Below are 21,566 nucleotides of genomic sequence, written 5' to 3'. Positions count from 1 at the left end.
ATATCAAATGTAGTCCTGTTCTGAAAGGTGATGCAGAAATTGTGTTAATGGCTCATTTTCCAAAGTAATCTGTTTGAAGTCATATTGACCACTGATTTTAATGATGAAAATAAGTACAGCATGTCAAAGCTAGTAGATGAAAGGAAAGGGTGCTGGATGCTGTTTTTTCCTGTGCATCAGCAGGATTTCTATTGAGTATCAGTTAGTTAGGCTTGTACAAAAAGACTGATGGAAATAAAATTGTATATGTGTGACCAGAATGACAGTGTTTAATGTTATAACATGAGTACTGCTTGAAGCCTGAATAGGTCTGCAGATTCTTGTTGCTTGGACAGTCTAAACAGGAAAGAAGTTTATCTGAGAGCTTCACTGCGAGTATGAGTATACAGGGCTGGATGTTAAGGGGCAAATTGCTAGCTGGACATGCATTTGAAATGTGTAACACTTTTAAATGGGGACATGCCTATTATCCTGTGTTTTGTTTTGTTTTTCCAAGCAGAGCTGCAGTTGCACGCAGTCTGCAGAAAGTCTCTAGTCTCCCATACAGCCATCATCATTCATATCTTACTAAAACCTCAGATTTATCATTAGTGAATACTTTCTAATGTCACCATAGGTAAATAACCAAAAGAATTGATTTTTTGTAAGGGAATGTAAAATACTTACGTTTCCATAGAGCTAGGCATTTGCAAATTCTGTAGGGCCATGCCAGCTGCCTTGAAAGCCCAGATTTAACCCCTATAATCAAGTTACAAGAGGATCTGTTTGTTTTGGAAAGAAGGGGAGGTCAGTTGCCCATACAGGTGTGTAATGGTCTTTGCTATCATCACTTCAGCAGAAGACATTGCATGGCAGAGTTTGCCTGAGCTTCAGGTCTGCTCTGCCAGTTTTACAGCTCCTAAAGAGCTGTGCAAGCCCAACTGTTACTCATGATGCTCTTAAGGCCTTGATGTTAGTGGATGAAATCATCTAAGTATTACTTGTGCTTTTCTGCAGCTTCAGCTGCAGTTTGGATTAGCTGTCTCAGCTAATCAAATCAAATCGTCCTTGTGAGAAGATAGTTGCAGCATGTGTTAAATGAGACAAGCTAAGACTGGCATAGATGCTTTTTTTTTATTTATTCTTTTTCTGATCTTTCTGTCTTACACATGTAGTATATTGCTTTGGTGAATACAAACCATCATTTTTACTACTGCTATTCACTTGGTGATGCCTGCTGACTTCATGGAGAATTGTGTAATTCTTTGCACTTCTGAAAATTCAATAAACTGGGAATTTAGAATTCTAACTTATGCCCATTCTTGTTTCCTTATTTTTTTTTCTAAATTATTCATTGTACAGAGATGATGTTGCAAGGTTCTGTTGAAGTGTGTAAGTTCATACTAACCAAATAGTCTTCAGAGCCATTAGCAATATAATCATAGTGTCATTGGTGTCTTAGACAATAACATTTGCATGAATTGTAGAGGATCTTGTCTAAAAACATAGTATCACACCTCATCAGGAACCTTTTATTCTGTACGTTATTATGAACTGCTTGAATATATTATAAAGTGTTTACATAAACTTTGTGCAGCTCTTCCATGGATATTAGATAAATCAGGGAAAACAGAAATCCGTGACTGCTCATAAAAATGACTTTTTCAGAGCCTACATATTGGTGCTTGAATGATTTTCTGAGATGGGATAGACTTGCATAGATCTTGAGTCTCGTGTAGCTTTCAGGATGTTTTTTTTTTTTCTTTTTTTCTTTTTTCTTTTTTTGTTCTTTTTTTAAGGGGCCTGGATGATAAAATCATGAGTGTGGTCATTACTTTACTGACAGTGATATGATGACATGCAGTTGGGAGTGAGTGAGAGTGCTTTGGAGCATAGCATTGTCATTCAAAATAAGTAAAACACCTGGAGAAATAATCTGGAAAAACAAAAATAATGAGGATGATAGCTACTAGGACAGGCACGTGATAGGTATGCTCAGGCAGAAATAAATAACTTCACAAGTTGAGATTGAGGAAGTGGTTGAGTAGAAAGTCTGTAAAAGGAATTTTTAATAAACAAACAATGCAAAAATTGGTTAAGAATATAATATTGTGACAAAGAGCAAATAACCAATGAGTTTACACAGGGTTCAGAAAAGGTACTCATTATGTACTCTAGATGAACTATAACAGTTCATCTAGAACAGTGTGTTCAGTTCTAGAAAGTTTTGCACTTTCAAATATTCAGAGCTGATGGGGAGATGCCAGTTCTAAAACAGCAATCACAATCAAGAATTTTATAAACTAATTAAATATAGAATAGATTTATTTTATTTTATAAATAATTGAATGATTTAAGCAGTAATGTTCATTTAGCATAAAGAAGAAGAAACTCAGGGAGGTTCATAACATATAGCAGCCTTATTTATAAAAGAGCACTGCTGAGGTGAAGGAAATACCTAGTGGCTAACATGGGAGGTAAAGACTAGCAATTACTAAAAGGGTGGTTTGGGGTTGGATGTTTGGAAAAAAATAACAAAAGTCATGAAGCATTTGAGCACATCAGTTATATGATTTGTAATCTTAATCTTTAATATCTGTAAAAGTAGATAAAGAATGGGTTAGGATTAATGCACATGCAGTTGACCCTACCCACTGGAAGCTGGTTGAGCTAGACTGACTTCTTGCCTTCTCTTCTGTGTTTGTGATATCCTTAAATGCTTTAGTTAATTACACACTAAATTAACTAGAATCAAGCATATATATATATATATTTTTTAACATGTTAACTGTTCTTTTTTCTTTGTTTGAAGATCGAATGTGCTGCTTATAATCCTGAACCATACCTCTCTGGAGAAAATGAGTCAGATTCCTGTTCCATGGAGCATGGTTTTCTTTGGGTAAGCTTAGTCTTACAAAGGGGTTTGTCTCCTCTTTCTTGAATTGTTCATTGTGACTCTTAGTAGCATATGGATCTGAAATTATTATTATTGTTGCCATCATGTTACGATGGAATTCTGTAAAGGATACATAGTAATTTTGTCCACATGATCTCACTGTACTCTGCAGGGTTTCATTTATGTGTATGTGATTTGTTAGCGTGGCACAGAATGAATTCCAAAGCGCTGAGCACAGTTAGACATGAGTTATGTGCTAATTTCTAATGAGGGCTACTTAAACCCATATGAGCTCACACTGTCCTTTTGTCTGTTTCCATATTTTAAAAATGTTTTATCCATAAATAATCTGTTTAAGTTTGTACATAGGAAATAGCTTTATTCTGACTTATTTTATTGCAACCCCAAATATGCTGATATCCCAGCAGACAAAGTGACATTTGCCAAAACTTGTTTTTAAAACAATTTCAGCAGATTTTCTTTTTAATACAATACTGAAATTTTTTAGGGGCAATATTCTGGAACCTTTGAGAGTTAAAAGTTTTTGTTAGCGGTCGTTTTCAGGATGACCTGTGTAATTTCTTTTTGTCTTCGGTCTTCGTAAACAGTCATCACAAATACCTGCCAATAAAGCCTTTTTACTACAATGTAATGTTCTTTCTTCTCGTTTGCCATGTTTTTTTCATTTCGTATAAACATAAAAATGTTCACAACATTTTTAAATGTTATAAATTAAACATAATATATAACATTTTTATAGTATTTTTAAATGTTATAAATTAAGTACACTATATAAATGTGTATTGCTGCCCAGGCAGATAATTTAGTTTTCCACACTTCCCAGCTCCCTAAAATATACCAATTAGTTTCTGTAATTGCATTATTTTCAGTATGTACATATGCATATGAGTTAAACATCCCAGGTCATAATATTTGTCTTCAAAGAAAAAAGTGTTTTTGTAAGTATATGAGGGAATTTTATGTTCTTACGTAATCTTTAAAAACATGTTTGTGCTGAATTATTTTCTTGTTCAACTAGAGATGCACTCTTTTACTTTCCAGTATTCTTTCTTGTTAATGCTGGTCTTGCTGGAGTCAGGCATCAGACTTCATCTTTTATTTTATTTTTTTTTCTCCCAATTCAGATTGGTAGTTGTACTAATCAGATGGGCCAGATTGCAATAGTCTCATTTCAGAGCTCTGGCCCTAAGGTTATTGAGTGCTTCAATGTGGAATCACGGATTCTTTGCATGGTCTACATACCAGAGGAGGAGAAACTAAAAGAACGAAATATGTCTCTAGATTCTGAAAATGTTCCTGCAAAAGCTTCTAATGTGCCTACTATTTGCCTTGGCATGGAAGAAGGAAGGTGATTCTCATTTTCAGTATACTATATATGATTAGCTTTACTACTCTAGCAAAAATGTGTGAGATGCTTTCTAGAACACGTTTTCTTTTTAATAATGTATTCATGAATACCCAATGACATCAACTCATCATTTCCACCTAAATCAAGAAAAAATACGCTCCACATGATTTTGAAATATACTTTGTACTATATAAAATGAAAATAATACCTGTATTTGATGAAAATAATACCTATATTTTGATGAAATTTTATTAATCATACATCATGTCTGAACAATATAAATACTATTTTTGTAATGTTGCAACCTAATTTTTAGGTATTGTAAATTTTTCCCCTGGTATTTTGTTACATACTCTTTCATGCATATTATATTAAGATCTAAATAAAATACAATTTTGCAGTTTTATTTTTTCTTGTTTCTCTTTGTAGCATTTCTGTTTACAAAAGTTGCCAAGGTTCAAAGAAAATTCGACTTCAACACTTCTTCACTCCTGAAAAATCAACTGTTATGAGCTTAACGTATATGTCGCAATACTTGTTTGCTGGCTTGGTAAATGGAAACATTGCAATCTACACAAAAGCAGAAGGTAATGTAGTGATATGATTTGATAACATCCTGAGGAACTTGCATGTCAGTATATTTTGGCACAAGCAGTTTTCCACTACCATATTGTTTCTCCATGTAGAAATGCTGAAGTAAGGTTACTGCAGTTACAGGGGAAAAATATATATGAAAAAAAAAAATCATATTTTCATTTATTACTTTGAAGAATACTTGGTAATTTGATACTGTTCTTTTTATTTGGTACCATAAAATACATATGAAAACTGATCAGTGCTCCGGCTTAAAACCTTAGGTATTCAGTGTCATGACTCCCTATATTTGATAACATTGTTTGCTGTATTTTACATAGCAGTATGCTAATTCCATTCTACTTCTCAATATTAACTTCAACACTTCTTCACTCCTGAAAAATCAATTGTTATGAACTGTTATCTTTATGAAAGACAAAAATTTCCTAATGGTAAAGATTTCTGTATATCTCATTTGAAATAATGAGTCAGCTTTTATTTTTCAGATGAAAGTGATTCCTCTTTGTGCATCTCATATATTTCACAGTAGGACTCATTTTTCATTGCCATTTTGGTCGTTTGTGCTCTATCTAGCTAAATAATTGTTCAAAATAATCTGAGTAAAGGAGAATCCCAGGTACCACTTCTGAACTAGAACTGGCTTCTTCAGAGCTGGCTTGGGTGGAAGTCTGTGCACTTTGAGAATTTTTCATGAACTTTCCTGCAGTACCACATACACGTACAGTTAGTTCAGCTCAAAAAGCAGTGGGGAGCAGCGACACCTGAGTTTTTAAATAGCTCTAAGTGAGATGTTAGCAGAGACACACCTAACCTTGCGAAGTGCAGAGCTGGCACTACTACCTAATATACCTTGTTATCTTGAGGTGCATAAGTGTTGTTGCTGTGCTTCTCTAATATGACAGGTGCTGTGAACAGTACAGCTGTGTTTGTGTGGCACTACACCTTAACTACTGAATCCTGCGAGCCTCTAACTGCAAAGCCAACTTCAGTGACTTAAATTTGTGGAAGAAATGATATGCCACCTGTATTGTCCAGTGTTAGATAATACAAAGAGTTTGGGAAATACCTTTTCAAGCAGCAAAGAATCTCAAAGTGTTGGGAAAGAGATTTTCTTTCACCAAGTGCCATCTTCAACTCAGTGGGTTTCCTTCTTCCTTCTTGAGCTGTCTTCTCTTATCTGAAGCCAGACATTACATTTCAGTGCCCCCCCCCCCTTTTTTTTTTTTTTTCCCACTGAATAGCAAATTTATCCTTGTTTCAGAGGCAGAGAAACCTTGACCCTAGTCTCACAGCATCATTTTTTGACGCTTCAATTTCTGTATTTGCCTGTGTGGGGTAGAAAGTGCAACTGCGATCTTCTCTGAATGCGATGGGTGTGTTTAAGATTGCTGTCACTCAACTTCTTCTGAAAAAGACCATTGAAAAACAAGAGTGGCATCCTTAGCAGTATAGGTAAGAAAGGATGCATGGGTTGCATATCTACAGAGCGAGTTAAGAATGGGGCAGACAGAATTGTGAGCTGGAGGATTGACCAGGATCATAGTGTCCCCTTCCTCTAAGACACCAGTTTTGTGCAGCTGAGTATTCAAGGAGCTTGTTACGTTCTCTTTCAGGATAGCTGAAGCTCAAATGGGAAATGTGTTTTTTTTATTTTTATTTTTTTTATTTTTTTCCTGACTCATCCTGTGGTGCCTTCCTTTGCAGTTTGGTCTATGTTTGTTATTTCAGTTCTCCATGCCTTGTGAAAGTAGTGCAAATCAGCTGCCCCCACATTAGCATTTGGATTCCTTATAGCTCACTGCTGCTGTCATGTGATCCTCCAGCCCTGAAGGGGTGTTTTTATGAGCACTGACCTATTTTACCAAACAAAGGAATCTGAGCAGGGAAATAGAAGGGACAGAGAGTGCAGCCTAATAAGAGCTTTGTGTAATTCGTCCGTGTCGCCTTCTCTTCTGCAGAGGGGGTTACCTTCCAACCATATAGGAATCAACTCTTTTTTTTTGGTCTGTCAGCATAGAGGAGATTAAGGCAAAAATTAAAAGTGAAAGTGAAATATAACCAACTGCATTACCAGACATCCTGATTAGAAGCCTGCATTCAAAGACAAATGTTTTGGGATGCACAGGTAAAATAGTTGTGCAGCCTATTGTGGTACTTCATGAATAAGAAGGAGTAAGTAATCTTCCAGGGTGAAAAATCTATCTGCCTGTTTCTATTAGAATTATGATCCTTGTTTCTTCCGTTATAGGTAGTGTTTTGTGGATCAGTTCAGTCACTGAAGCTCAATGCCTGTACATATGTAGTCATATGTACATATGTAGTCTTATGTAGACTTCTGTCATTTGGTATTCATCACCCAAATAAGTATAATTGCTCCTATTGTTTTCAGATGGCTTAATACATAAAAGCATACAGCTTGTTTAGAAATAGCAAGTACTCTACTCTGACTTTCTTCTCAAGAAAACTCTGTCCATTTGACAGCATCTGCAATGCTCTGGCTGCAGAGAAGTCTTCTCATGGAGTAATTTAAAATGGGAAGTAAAGAGCTGAGGACCACATGGCATGGTAATGGGAGAGTTGGAGGTTCACGGTGTAACTTCCTCCTTCATGGAGGGCAGTCATGTTTACTCAGACACCTCTGTGTTGGTGGGTTTTCACTTTTGGATTAAAAAGTATTTGAACCTGAATGTATTTGAAAATAAATTAAAGGCAATGGGGCACTGTTATCTTGAAATCTACTCAGTTCCAAAATGTGAGCTGGCATGGTCATCTGAGAAGATGTCACAGAAGAGCTAGGAGGTAGGTGAACTAATATTAATCCTAGAAATAGAAGCCTTAATAATTACATCTAGGCATGTGGGTTTTTTTTTTTTGTTTGTTTTGTTTTGTTTTGTTTTTTTTGTGAGTAAGAAAGCTAGTTTGAGAAACCATAAAACAGCTAGCATGTTAAATGTTTATATGGGAATGGTAGTGATGTGGATTGTAGTGTTCATCTGACACTTTGCATGTTGAGAACTTGTATACAGTGCTAGGAAGTTTGCACAGTTATCGTTCTGAAATATTGTGTATTCAGTGTTTGCCCCAGACCAAATTATTAGGAATATTTCCAGGCAAAACACTTTTAGATGAGGTTAAGGAAAAAGTATGTTGCAATGTCTGTGTAAGAAATGTAACAAAAACCTCTTTGTGCTGATTGCAGACAGACCAACAGATGTGTTTTCTGAGTGACGTAATAGCAAAAAAGGTCAGCATATGTTTGACTTCCATTCACAAAAGTATCTTAGGAAAAGGAAATCACAATCTTTATAAAAGGTAGGTGTATTGTCCCTGGTGTACTGTAGTCAGTTCCAGGTACTTCCTTTCTTCAGGACACTTATGCACGTTTCCTTCCCATGAAGTCTATAAAGAGAATGGATAGAAACAGGAAAAGGAAATAAAATCTCAGTATGATTGTGGCAAAGACTAGAACAGTTAATATATTAGTAATTTCAGAAAGGGTTTGGTTCAGATGAGAGAACAGATACACTAAAAAGACTTGCTGCTCTGATTACAGTGCCTGACTTCTGAGCATGCAATTGCAATCTGTAGCCTCTCACTTGCAGTACCTGCAGCGAGCCCTTGCATATTCAGCCCGAAAATGAAGTTCACAGCACTCTGCATGCTCAGAGGTCCTTCTGCTCTGCTCAGCACTGGTGAGGCCACACCTGGAGTACTGCATCTGGTTCTGGGCTCTCCAGTACAAGAGAGACATGAACTTACTGGAGAGAGTCCAGCAGAGAGCCATGAAGATGATGAAGGGATTGGAGCCTCTCTGCTATGAGGAGAGGCTGAGAGAGCTGGGACTCTTCAACCTGGAGAACAGAAGGTTCAGGGGGGATCTAATCAATTTACATAAATACCTGAAGGGAGCGTGCAAAGAGGATGGAGCCAGCGGTGCTCAGGAATAGCAGAAGAGTCAGCAGGCACAGATAAATATCTGAACATCAGGAAACACATTTTTACCGTGTGCGTGACTGAGCACAAGGTTGCCCAGAGGGGCTGTGGAGTCTCCTTGTTGGAGATCTTCAAAAGCTGCCAGGACATGGGCCTAGGCACCCTGCTCTGGGTGGCCCTGCTTGAGCAGGGGTTGGACCAGATGCCTCCAGTGGTCCCTGCCAACCTCAACCATTCTGTGATTCTTTGAGTAATATCCAAGCAAGCTAATAAAGAATTGAAGCAAGGCATTTCTTAATGTCATCCTCCTTCCAGGTGCTGCAGAGCTAGAGAAGTGCCAATCTCCATTTGTGATTCACAGTGGAGAGCTTGCATCTATAATTATTTTTTTAAGCTGAGGATGAATCATTCCTCTTCTCTTTAAACAGGATAGGAGAAAGAGGACATGTAGTCTTTCATATTGTATCCTAATGGCTAAGGCACTAAGCTCTCAAGTGGAGAGATCTCTGTTTTATCCAATGATGATTTAGTACATGAACTGTATTAAACTTCATTTGTTCTGTTGCCCTCTCACCTTTTTTTGAAAAGTGGCTCAGTTTTAACACAAAGAAGAGACTGGGTCTGCTGCCATTTCCATTTTGAGTGGAGCTCACCCAGGTGGCTGGAGGTCTCTCCTGGAATCCAGAAGATGCTGATTTGAATCTTTTGCCATAGCCAGAAATGACCCACACATCTAGAAGTGGAAGCCTCATATATTTTAATGAAAGCAGTGTTTGCCAGTGTTTTTGTTGTTGTTATTGTTGTTGTTTGTTTGTTTTGGTTTGTTTTTTTAGATCCTGTGTAGATGTATGCTGCTAGTTTCTGGCCCTGAGGTTTAAGGAATAACAGAAAGCTCAGGTTTGAGTATTGCAATAGAATGTTGATGTGCTGTGTAAACAAGAACTGGGGCAGTTCTGGCCATGAACAGGGCAGAGTTTTGCATTCTTTACGAAGACTTCACCAGGAAAAATGTTGGCAGCTCTGAAGTTAGTCAAGAGTTTGATGACTTACCTGTCTGAAGAGGCCTCAGGACATGGATTAGTTATTTTCAGAGGATTAATATCAAGGAAAAGGAACAAAATTAAGACGAAATATAAGAGTAGGGGGAAATAGATCAAAAAGTTAAGGGAGAGCAGGTTATTTCATTAGCAAGGTGGATGTCTTGCCAAGCTGATCAAGGCATATGTACTTTGGCAAATCCAGGAAAGGGGGAATATGTGGAATGTAAAGGGTTGATATCAAACCTCAGAGCTTGGGTCTGAAGGACAAGTATCTAAGCACAGTTGCAGTGTGTCTGAAGAGTGTGGTTCTGGTATATGATCAACACTTGAGGTAGAAAGGGATGAGAGGTATTGCTATGAAAAGTAATGAATGGTACCAAGCTGTTAGGGAAAAGCAGTGATACTGAAAAAGAAATAAATACTGTTATCTTGACTGTGTTATCACTGTTAGCAATATTTCCAAATACTTGCTACCAGAAATGTGTTGACATTGCTATCAGTCTTATTTGGATATCACATGCTGGGGCTTCCAGTGCCACCTCTGTCTGTAATTTTAGGTAGGGCTCTGTCAGCTATATAACATTTTTGCATATATATGAAAAATCAACTATATGCATGTGCAGCACAGGACACTCCTATTTACACCTGTTTTTAGAAGAGCAGACCTGGGTCCTTCGGCTTATTTCCATGTGATTAGAAATGTGCTGAACTTTTTAGTTCTGTAGCTACTATCTTACTCCTCAACTGTGTTGGTTTGTGTACCATGTGATGGAAAAATGTTTGTGCTCCACTGCACAAATTAACCAACAAGCACTGTTCCCAGGGCTGTGTTGGCAGCTCTGTCAAAATCATCAATAGTGCTGCTAAGCAAGAGAGGAAGTTACCAACAAAAAAGCGGGTTTAGTTCAGCTCTGCTGAAAGCAGAAAGGAAGGGAAAACTACTACAACCTCTGAAAAGACTTTCTGAGGAAGTAAATTGTATTTATCAGGTTAGATCAAGACTTGAGAACACTCACAAATTATAAAGGTATTAAAAATAAAATGTTTTAAAAATGAATAATGAACTTATTTTTATAATCATCTATAAAGGTAATATCAATGCATTGGGTTTTGTGGAAACAAACCACAGAATCATAAAATAGCCACTACTCAGTCTTATAAAATGAAATTTGTTTTAAAACTTTTCTTCCCTGCTTGATTAAATTTGAATGAGTTGCAGGATAACTGGTTTTATAAAACATAAAAATCAGGAGACATAGCAAAACACACTAATAGAAACAATGTCCTTTTACATAAAGGGCTTAGAAACATTTTCTGAACATAAGATATCTTACTCTGATGCAGCTAAGCAGCCTGATATGAGCATTGCAAGATACTGTTCAACTTTGGGATGTAAACTATGGCACATAACTGTTGGAAAAATATAGTTTACAAAGTGTATTATAAACAGTGGCATAAAATATATTGGTGTGTGGATACAACAGTGCTTAAAAACTGTTCTCATGTTTTAAATATTAATAAAAGATACAAATATCAGAAGTTATAACATCTTATTTCTAGAAGTCCCTATACTAAATTATGTATTTGACCCTGTATTCAGGTTTTGTAGACACATCTCATTCTTGCAAATGAATACCTTGCCTGCAGTCCATACTGATGACTCCTATTCAAGTGATGTCTGTGAAGGCTGTCATGTCTCATGTACTAGCTATTTGATATATCTGTAATAATAGTCGATGCCTGCTTTGATGTGCTCGGTTTAACCTCCGAGTCCACTAAAACTTGCAAATATGCTCATCTTTATGTATTGTTAATACTTTCAGACTTTTCTCACAGAGCAGAAGGAAAACTCCTCTCTCTTCTCCCACTGTTTCCCCTTCCTGTTTCCACAGGTGTCAGGCTCCGATCATGTATTTGCTCAGAGTGCAACAACTGATTTTTCTACATGCAGACCAGCCTCTGGTTATGGGATAATTGTACTGCATATTGTATCTCATGTAGTAACTATATGCTTACCTTGTAGGTTAAAGAAGAATTTATTGTCTGTAGCTTTTTAGCAGTCTAAAGATAAGGATGACCAGGAAATCTTAAAATTAAAACAATGATTATTTAGAGAACAGAGACAAGAACAAATTCTGTTCATTGACAGAACAGAATTTTAAGCCACATTTCTGTGGACACTCTGAAGGGCATTCTCCAGCCAGGTCTCTGTGAGCTGCATTATATACATCTCCATTGCTTATTTTTCTTTTGATCAGTTCCTGCTTTTCATGAAACAATTTGCAAGAAGTCACACTGGGCTCCTTGGTCTGGCTTTGTCCTGGTGTATGCCTTGACTTTTTACCAACAAAAGTTTTACTTCAGCTACTACTTTCCCACCTTTTTTTTTCTTCTTTTCCTTACAAGGAAACCAATATATTAATTGAGTACCTAACCAAGTATTTATAACTTCAAATGAAGCCTCTCCATTTCTTTTGCAAGGGCCGTGCATAGTTTTGAATAGATAGTGCCACTTACTGAGCATGCTTACATAACTGTGTCTTGAATTTGCATCCATTTACACAGGTGGAGATAGTATTTCACTTAGATTTTAGAAGCAATGAACTTTGGATCAGACAGATAACATGAAAAAGCGGACATCAAACATGAAATCTGTGCAGGCTGTATCGAACAGGACCTGGTGAGATCTGGAAGGACAGGCAGAGAGAGCAGTATGTGTTCTCAAAACTGTGATTTTGATGGTCTTGAATCTATTTGTGAACTAGATTCAGACCTGTTAAGTAATTTGGTTGGGGGTTGGGTGGGGAATAGCAGTGCAAATAATCTTGGTCAGCAGAATGAAGCCCTGACCTTGCTTTTAGCCAGGAGTCTGCGGTTAAAGCATTCACAGAAGTGTGTTGGATTACCAAGCTTAATCCCTTGCCTTGCTTGAGAGGATTTGTACCCATGGTTCCAACTCTCAAGAGATTTCAACAGCCGTCACAAAATAAGGAGAAAGAAGCAATGCTTAATTTCTCCTCCTGGTGTCATCCCACTTTGTATAATTAATTAAGCGTTCATTGAGGCAGGGATAAGAATACAGCTTACCCATCATTTAAATCCTGTCCTCATTACCAGGCTAGAGTCTTCCCACTTGCCCTCTTTTTTTTTTTTTTTTTTTTTAAACCTTTTCTGTCTCAGACGTTGGCTGATCTGGAGGACAGTGATTGCAAAAAGAAATAAAAAAGTACTGCAGAATAGCTTTATCTCATATTTAGGTTATCTTTGTAGGGTGATACTGAGCTCCAGATTTTTCCTGGGGTGATGTCAAGTTGGATTGCTGTTTCTTTGCATAAAGTCATGGAAACACAAAAGACATCAGGTCTCTGTTTCACCTTTTTCCAGTCCCCTGAAATCTTAAAAGTAACTGGGTTGATAAAGTGTTTTGCTAAAAGTACCAACAGAAAATGTTTTTGAGAAGTGGGTTTTGATACTCATAATTGTTAAATCAAATATTCATAACATTGCTATTTGTCAGTGACACTGAACTCCACCTCCTTACCCTGTAGTATGTTGTTTTTTTTCTTTCAGAGTTGACATCCATGTGACAGCAGCACTGATTTTCATTTTTATTCAAAAACTGCTACAAATGCTAGATGATGATTTTAAATGAGACTCGATCAAAATTAATGAGGTGGCTTAATGCTAAGCCACCTGAGGAGTTGCACAGAACTTGAGGATGCTCACGATCCTCAACGAAATAAAAATGTTTGAAAAGGAATTTAAACAAAATTTAAATCCCAGAGTCCACAGTTGGGATGCTGAAAATCCCCACTCGTTTGTCCCTTTAGAGTCAACTATGTGTTAGATATAGATTAATGTATATATTGAATGTGTTTAAGAAAAAGAGCTATTGAGTTCATTGAGCAGTTTTGTCTGTACATTAATTGTTCAGTGTGGGCCGTATAACTACAGGGGAAAAAAAATAAAAAGATAACTTGTTGTTTGGCATATCCTTCAGAAGAGACAGTAGTAGAATTATGCTGGGTTTATCCCCAAAAAGGAAAGCTGAGGGTGCTATGTACTAGATGCTGTTACAGCTTCTGCAGTCAGTGTAACAGGCAATGAAAGCCAGGATATGCACACACGTACAGCTCTTTTCTGTGAAGTTCTGTGTGCACTGAACTGCACACAGTGGTTAGAGCATCCACAGGGTATGGGCAGCCTCCAGGTAAGAATTTAATTTGAGGATTGTGTGGTTGCTAGCAAATGCAAACTTTTCCAGAAGTTTCTTTATTGCTAATGGTACACATGAGTCACGAAGAGCACAGTGACTTTGCATTGCTGGGAGAGTGTGCAGGCTAATAATTGGAAACATTCTTACTTGCAAGCTGAAATCATGAAAACGATTTTGACAGTCTGAAACTAAATGCCATTTTTGCAAAGATGCTTTCAGAGCAGAGCCACATCCTGGGAATGACTCAGTGAAGACTGCATAATGCAGATGGCAGAAGCAATTAGAAGCACTCCAAAAGCAGAGGCTTATCATTGTTGCTGTTGTTATTGTACAAGCAGGTAATGCCTAAGCAGATAACGAAAGGTGGACTCATTACAGGAGGAAAAAAAAAAAAAAAAGTGCTCAAGTGCTTGACTAAAGATGTGCTTACCTTGGTCTCATAAATCAAAATTCAAGTGGCTACTGAGTTGAAACCAGTGTAAGTAAAGGAAACAACATTTTTGCAGCTTATGCAGGAAGAAGGCTTTCAAATGAAGAAATGGGGCCTTTTGGATGCATTTTATCTCAACGTTAAAGCAGATACATTATCAGATTGTGATAGTAATACTAAGTAATGGACAGAAAGGTCGTATTCGAGAATATTCAGTGAGTTCTTACAATAGACATAAACTCATAGAAGTATTAAAATGGTAAGGTCAAAATATATGGATAAAAGACAGCTACAAATACTTCAACAGTATAGCTAGCTGTTACATTTTTTAGACAAATGATCTGCTAATCCTCGTTTTGAAGATATGTCAAGTGTAAGTGACCACAGCAGTAAGCGGTGGCATGCAGCTTTTATTAAAAGGTCTCTGAAAAAACGATGCTGCAACATGTACTGCGTATTGTAATTTGGATCTGCTAAATGTGGTCCACAGAAAACACTGTGGGTTATAGCTGGGGATGTTGTGGTTTAACCCAGCAGACAGCTGAACACCATGCGGCTGTTTGTTCACTCCCTCCAGCCCACAGTGGGGTGGGGGAGAAAACTGAAAAATGCAGTGTTGAGATGAGGACAATATAATAAAAAATATAATTAAAAATAATAAAAATAATGTAACATATAATAATAAAATAATATAAAATAATAAATATAAATAATAATAAATAATAAATAGTAATAATAACAATGAATAGTAATAATAAATAAAATAATAATGAATAAAAATGATATGAAAAATAAAAATAATAATAGAATGATAATAAAAATACATAATGATATAATAAAAAATAAAAACAATTAAAAAACGTCTATCCCTGCCAAAACCAGAATAGGGGAATAACAATAAAAGTGAAGATACAGCACAGAATTCAGTTTTAATTAAAAACAACAACCACCATCAACAAAAAACATCCAAATGAAAAAACACCTTCTTACACAAAGCATCTAGTAACAGAAAATCCATTCCCCATCAATATGTTGCTAGAGAGTTATTGGAACTCATTAAAACCTACCACAAAAACCTAACTTCTTGAAATAAGAATCTGTCCTAGTTGGAATTTGGTTTCAGCTGAAACAGCTCACTTGTGAGCTCCTTCTGAGTGGGAGAAAACTGTGTCAGTTGTGGCTTTCTGACTGTACTTCTGGAAAGAAAAGTGTTTATACGAGCAATTAATCCAGATGAAATTTGTTCATTTAACAAATACACAAGCATTGTTTTTTCCTCTTAAAACATTAAGGTAAGGGGATTATTCTTACAAACTTACCTTCAAAGTTAAAATTAAACAGGTGCAAAACAGAGTGCAGCTTTGCAAAGTTTTGCATAGTAGGCTCTATGGTATCACTGTTCCAATTCTTCGTGTATTTACAATTTTTCATGTTAAAGCCTCTGGATTAGTTTGCAGCTCCTTTTGAGGGTGCTGTTTGGTCATTATCAATAAACTAAAACAGCGTTTCCAAAAGTATTTTATAATAATGATTGCAATATGTTGTACAGTCCTTTTTATTCTTTTTTCTTAAAGATGGGATGTGGAACACTGAACCTCAGAAGACAGTTAAGCTGGGGGTTCTGCCTGTCAGAAGTCTGCTTGTGATGGAAGATACCATTTGGGCTGCATGTGGTGGACAAATTTTTATAATCAGCACTGTGACGCATTCCATAGAGGTAAGTGCTTTTGAAATTAATTATTATTCACATGCTATGCTGCAATGTATAAGTGGTAAAATTCAAACATTAAAATCTCTTTAAGAAACGTGAAGATTTAGGAAGCGTTTTGTAAACTGTGGTTTCATTTATTGTGTTAAATCCCACCCCCTACAGCCTGAAATTCTACCGCAATGTTTTTTGCTGATGTTTGATTAGATCAAGGTATGCTGCTTCTTCCCCCCATGTTTCTACATAAAGTGCTTATAGGGTATTTGGGGGAAGAGGTTTGTTTCAAAATGAGATCGAAAGGAAAAGAAAGCAGCAACAAAAGCAGCCTGTAGGAATTGCCCATTCATTCCAGAAGAAGGTTTTGATGCAAAGAGACTGCCTCTGCATAGTTAGATGTGACTTCTACTTTCTGAGGATTTCTTAGCATATTTCGGATCACTTCTGTTTCTCAGTGGTCTACAGAAATGTGCTTTGTGTAAGAACATTTTCAAATGAATAATCATGCAAACGTCAGCTTTTCTGGAAGGACAGAAGAATGTTAAGGATTCAAACTCATATTTACAACCGCATTTTCCAAAAAGCATGAAGCCTTCCATTCTGTTAAAATTGCAGCGCTCCACCAAAAGAATGTCTCAGCGCCTAAAGTTTAAGAGTTGATGAAATGTGAGCGATTAAAGCCTCTCCTTCAACCTACGGTACAATTATACTGAGTGCCATGATGTTTACAGCCATGAAATTCTTTCAGGCTGGAATTTGTGATGAGATCACAGCCTCCTTCTGTGTGTGCTTTGTTGCTGCCTTTTTTTTTTTTCATTGATGATCCTGTTTTCTCCCAACAATTGTCTGTTTGGAACAATTGATTCTGTGAGTCATTGTCATGGGTTTGCAGGGAGAGCGAGTGTCCTAATTTCCTGTTTTTATCTGTGATTTCTGGGTGACTTGCTTCATCGAAGTAAATGCTAGAATCATATATTTTGCTTCTATGTTTTCCTTTCATTTTTCTTTTATCCTTGTTTTGTTCTTGGTTTGGATGTTATGAGGAAGAAAAGATTTTGAAATGGTGGTTTTGAAATAGGTTCTTGTGGATGGACTTCCAATTACCTTAATTGTGGGGTAGCCTCTGGGACACCTGGAGTTACTGACATAGACTTGTGTGATGAATTCTTACTCTGCTCTGCACTGGTGTGATCTCACCTTGAGAACTGCATGCAGTTTAGGGCACCAAAGAAAAGGATATAAAACTATTAGCATCCAAAGGAGGGCAACAAAGATGGTGAAGAGTCTAGAGGGCAAGATGTACAAGGAGCAGCTGAGGTCCCTCGGTTTGTTCAGCTCAGAGCAGAGCAGGCTGAGGGGAGGCCTCATGGCACCTGCAGCTCCCTCATGAAGGGAGCGGAGGGGCAGGCGCTGAGCTCTGCTCTCTGGGGACAGCGACAGGACCCAAGGGAACGGCATGGAGCTGGGACAGGGGAGGGTCAGGCTGGCGGTTAGGAAAAGGTTCTTCACTGAGAGGGTGGCCAGGCACTGGGACAGGCTCCCCAGGGAAGTGGTCACAGCACCGAAACTGACAAAATTCAAGAAGCATTTGGACAATGCTCTCAGACGTAGGGTTTGATTTTGGATGGTCCTGTGTAGAGTCAGTAGTTGGACTCAATGATCCTTGGTGGGCCCCTTCCAGCTTGGGATATTCTTTGATTCTGTGATCTTTCTGATGTCTCTGATTCTCACAAGTTATACGTGGCAGCAGTAGTAGATCACAGTCAGATTGTTCCTGAGATTGGTTTTATACAGCCAGATCACTGTAAATAATTTTGGCAGTTCTGGCCTGATTCAGTCACCAAGTTCTTCCCAGGTCAGGTTGCGTGCCTGCAGGTGGGATTATGGTGTGCTATTTTGGCACAGAACAAATCCAGACAAGCTTGGAGGATTAAAGAACATATTAAGTTTACACTCCTAAAATACAGCGTGGCATTGTCAATTACAGTAGTGAAAACAGAAGTTCAGAGAGAGACAAATAAGATTCTATCAATCTCTCTCAGACACAGTAGTTCCATTTTTTAGCTTTTACTTCAGGTTTTCCTACAAAAACATCACTGGAGGTTTCTTTCAATTTCCCAATGCTTTGTAAACTAACCCATCCGTTGTTTTCAGAGCCTACATTGTTATAGATCCACTGACTTCTATAGCTATAATTAACACACAAGCAATGAATGGTGCAGCAAGCAACATAAAGAAATGCTGCAACTGGAAATGGTGTGTCTGGGTTGAATAATGTTTTTGCAGCACAGATCATTGTATTCAAGACTGTGATGAATTTTTGCATGACTAGCTGATGGTCATGTTTATTTCACAGAAATACTCATACCATAGCATGTTTTCTTCCTCACAGAAGTGCAAACAAATGTTGATTTTTCTGTTGCTTTTTATTGATCCTAAGATATACACAGTTACTGATCCTGTGTTAATCATCTCACCAGACAAAACAGCTCAGTGCTTTTTATTGCTGTCCTCACTTACCTGACTTGTTCTGATAACTTCCTGGTTTTATATTTCTGAAAGTTACCTGCTATGGTGCCCATACCATGTTTATTGGCAGTATTGGTTTAATACACAAGGAAGTTTAGGCACTCTCTGTAGGATATATTTTAACAATATCAGAAACAAAATATATCTGAGCTACCTCTTCCGTACTGTGCAGAGCAGAAGTGTTTCTGTATGGAGGGAAATCAGCAAAGAAATGGTGTATTCTTCCTCTGTGTCCTCTCTTGAGAGGAGATTCAGTTAGTAGTAAAGATTTGACTCTAGAATTTTGGCATCAAGTTCAGTAATATTCATTTTTGCTCTGTCAACAGGAATGCAGGTGTCACACAAGGCTCAACTGTTATTCTTCCCTTTGTGCAAATCCTTTATTTCTCCATATTCCTCAAGTTACTGCTGCTTTTTTCTTGATTGCTTTCTATTATTGTGCATACATTTTATATGCTCTGGGTCATTATAAACTATTTATAAAGGTACCTGACAAGTTTTGAAGACCTTACTCACGCAAGCCCAAGAGCATATTCAAGATCATTTCATAAATGCCTTCCTTGTAAGGCACTCCCAGCTTCATAAGCATTTAATTTAACTGCCTGTGCATTTGCTAAGTGCAAAGTACATTATCCTCTGAACACAATCTCATTGCACACCTCCCTGCTTTTTTAAGACTCTGATTTAAACTTTTTTAAAAAAAAAATGTTACCCAATGAGCAGATTTGGCATCCAATGTATTGATTATGGGTGTTACACACTTTTCCTGCTTTTTTTTTAAAAAAAAAAAAAAAAAAACACCCTTGGATAAGACTTGCAATTCACTTGTTTTAATGATACATTACTGTAGTAGTTGTAGTGTTACAGGAAATCATTTTCATCGGCGCAGTGCCCCACACTGGCACAATGCCTCAAGCTACTTGGCAAAGGACATGTGAGAAATGCATCAATTGTTGTTATGTATTAATTTTATTTTCTGATACTCTTTCTGTGAAGAAGAAACTTGTCCTCAGCCTTGACCCTTGATCTGGCATTTGCATTGCTGTTTAGTATCAGCCTTGATCCTACAGAGTTCTCTGTGCATGTAGAGCCTTAAGCTCTGCAAAGGCAGTCCGTTTAAAAACAACAACAAAAAAGCCAGAGAATGTAACGGAATAAAGTCGAGAATTGAATGGCATTCCATCCTGTTCTGTTTCGTCTTGTTTTTAAAACTTGGCTAACTATTTACAAGCTGCTCTAGTTTTAACAATGTATAAGTAGAATAAACCAAAATATTTAGCTGAATAAACTAAACAAATGAAAATCCCTATACCTGAGTGTGTGTTGCCCAACTACTGTGTCTTCTTTAAAGAAGTAAAAACAATTTCTTTCACCTTGTGGACAATGATACCCATTATGCATCTCTCATTAACCTTGAACTAATGTGGTTCAGTTCTTGGCACAGCTGTATGGTACAAGTGGGCAACCCCTCAAAAGAAACATTTCAGCTATGCCCCGTGCTGTTGAAACAATAGTTAGCTATGTCAGCCTCCACTGCAGGACAGACTCGCTGTGGCATCCAGTGTGTTCTGAAGCTCTGATGTTGCCATAGAGTTAGGAGAAGACTGCCTGAGGGGGGAAAAAAAACCGACTGAATAGAAGTCAGAGACTAATGTATTTATGAAAAGTGAAAAAGTAAAATCGAGTTCGATTATTTTAATAACAAAGGGAATGAGACATTTTTGTCCTCGCATATCTGGATTTCCTGTAATGTGTAAAAAAAGAACTTGAGGAAAAAGGACGGCTCTTGGATTTCAGATAGATGTGTAATTGAAACAGATGTCAACATTATCCTCTATACAAAAACTTGTGCTTTGTAAAAGAATATACAGGTTTGGGTATGTTCCTGCTCCATCTCAGAAGGCCCTTTGAATGAGAAGAATAGTTCTTTTTATATGCTTCTTGTGGTGTTGACAATATTACAGTTTTCCTTTAAATGTGTCTGTTTCAACAGACAGCTGTACCAACTGCAGGGCAGACAAAGTGGGAGTATAATGAGTTAGCTGGTAAAAATGGAATGTGACAAAAATGCCTGTGCAAGTTGTTTACAGTTGCACTCACAGAATTGTCCTCTGTGGTCAGAAAACCAGAGGAAATTAATTTTTACAATCAGCTTCAGTTTTCTTCGTATTTCAAGCTATTCAAATTGCTAAAATTCACTTCAGTGGCCTTGGATCTGTCCCTGAGAAGTTTTTAAGTCAATTGGTTACCGTCAAGGCTGAGAGAACTGGAGTTGTTGAGTCTAGAGAAGAGAAGGCTCCAGGGTAACCTTATAGCAGCCTACTAGTACCTAAGGGGGGCCTACAAGAAACCTGAAGAGAGACTCTTTGTCATGCAGTGATAGGACAAGAGGTAATGGCTTTAAACTAAAAGGGGAGATTCAGGTTGGATGTTAGGAAGAAATTCTTTACTCTGAGGGTAGTGAGACACTGGCATAGGTTGCCCAGAGAAGTTGTGGATGCCCCATCCATGGAAGTGCCAAGGCCAGTCAGGATGGGGCTTTGAGCAGCCTCATCTAGTGGGAGGTGTTCCTGCCCATGTCAGGGGGGTCATAACTAGGTGATCTTTAAGGTCCCTTTCCACCCAAACAATTCTGTGATCAGTGTATGTATGAGTCTATAAACAAAAGTGCATAGAATATCCCAAGTTGTAAGGGGCCTACAAGGATCACTGAGTCCAACTCTTGACTCCACACAGGACCACCCAAAATTCATACTCTGATCTCCAAACACTTGGTGAACTCTTGTAGGTTTGGTGTCGTGACCACTGCCCTGGGGAGCCTGTCCCAGTGCCCAACCACCCTCTTGGTGCAGAATCTTTTCCTCACCCCCAGCCT

General features: G+C 37.6%; 1 protein-coding gene across 5 annotated transcripts in view; it reads left to right on the top strand.

The window, feature by feature from the left end:
* The window catches only part of ARHGEF10 (Rho guanine nucleotide exchange factor 10), a 120,522-nt gene that overhangs the window by 80,864 nt on the left and 18,092 nt on the right, over nucleotides 1-21,566 (top strand). For all 5 annotated transcript variants that reach the window (XM_084515976.1, XM_084515978.1, XM_084515977.1 and 2 more), the window contains 4 exons: nucleotides 2,792-2,878; nucleotides 4,021-4,244; nucleotides 4,674-4,831; nucleotides 16,032-16,174. In XM_084515976.1, the coding sequence (XP_084372102.1) occupies nucleotides 2,792-2,878; nucleotides 4,021-4,244; nucleotides 4,674-4,831; nucleotides 16,032-16,174 (612 nt within the window). The remainder of the gene's footprint in view (nucleotides 1-2,791; nucleotides 2,879-4,020; nucleotides 4,245-4,673; nucleotides 4,832-16,031; nucleotides 16,175-21,566) is intronic.

The sequence above is a fragment of the Aythya ferina genome, assembly GCF_964211825.1.
Source record: "Aythya ferina genome assembly, chromosome: 3".
NCBI classification, from domain to species: Eukaryota; Metazoa; Chordata; class Aves; order Anseriformes; family Anatidae; genus Aythya; species Aythya ferina.
This window is presented reverse-complemented; position numbering and strand designations above follow the sequence as displayed.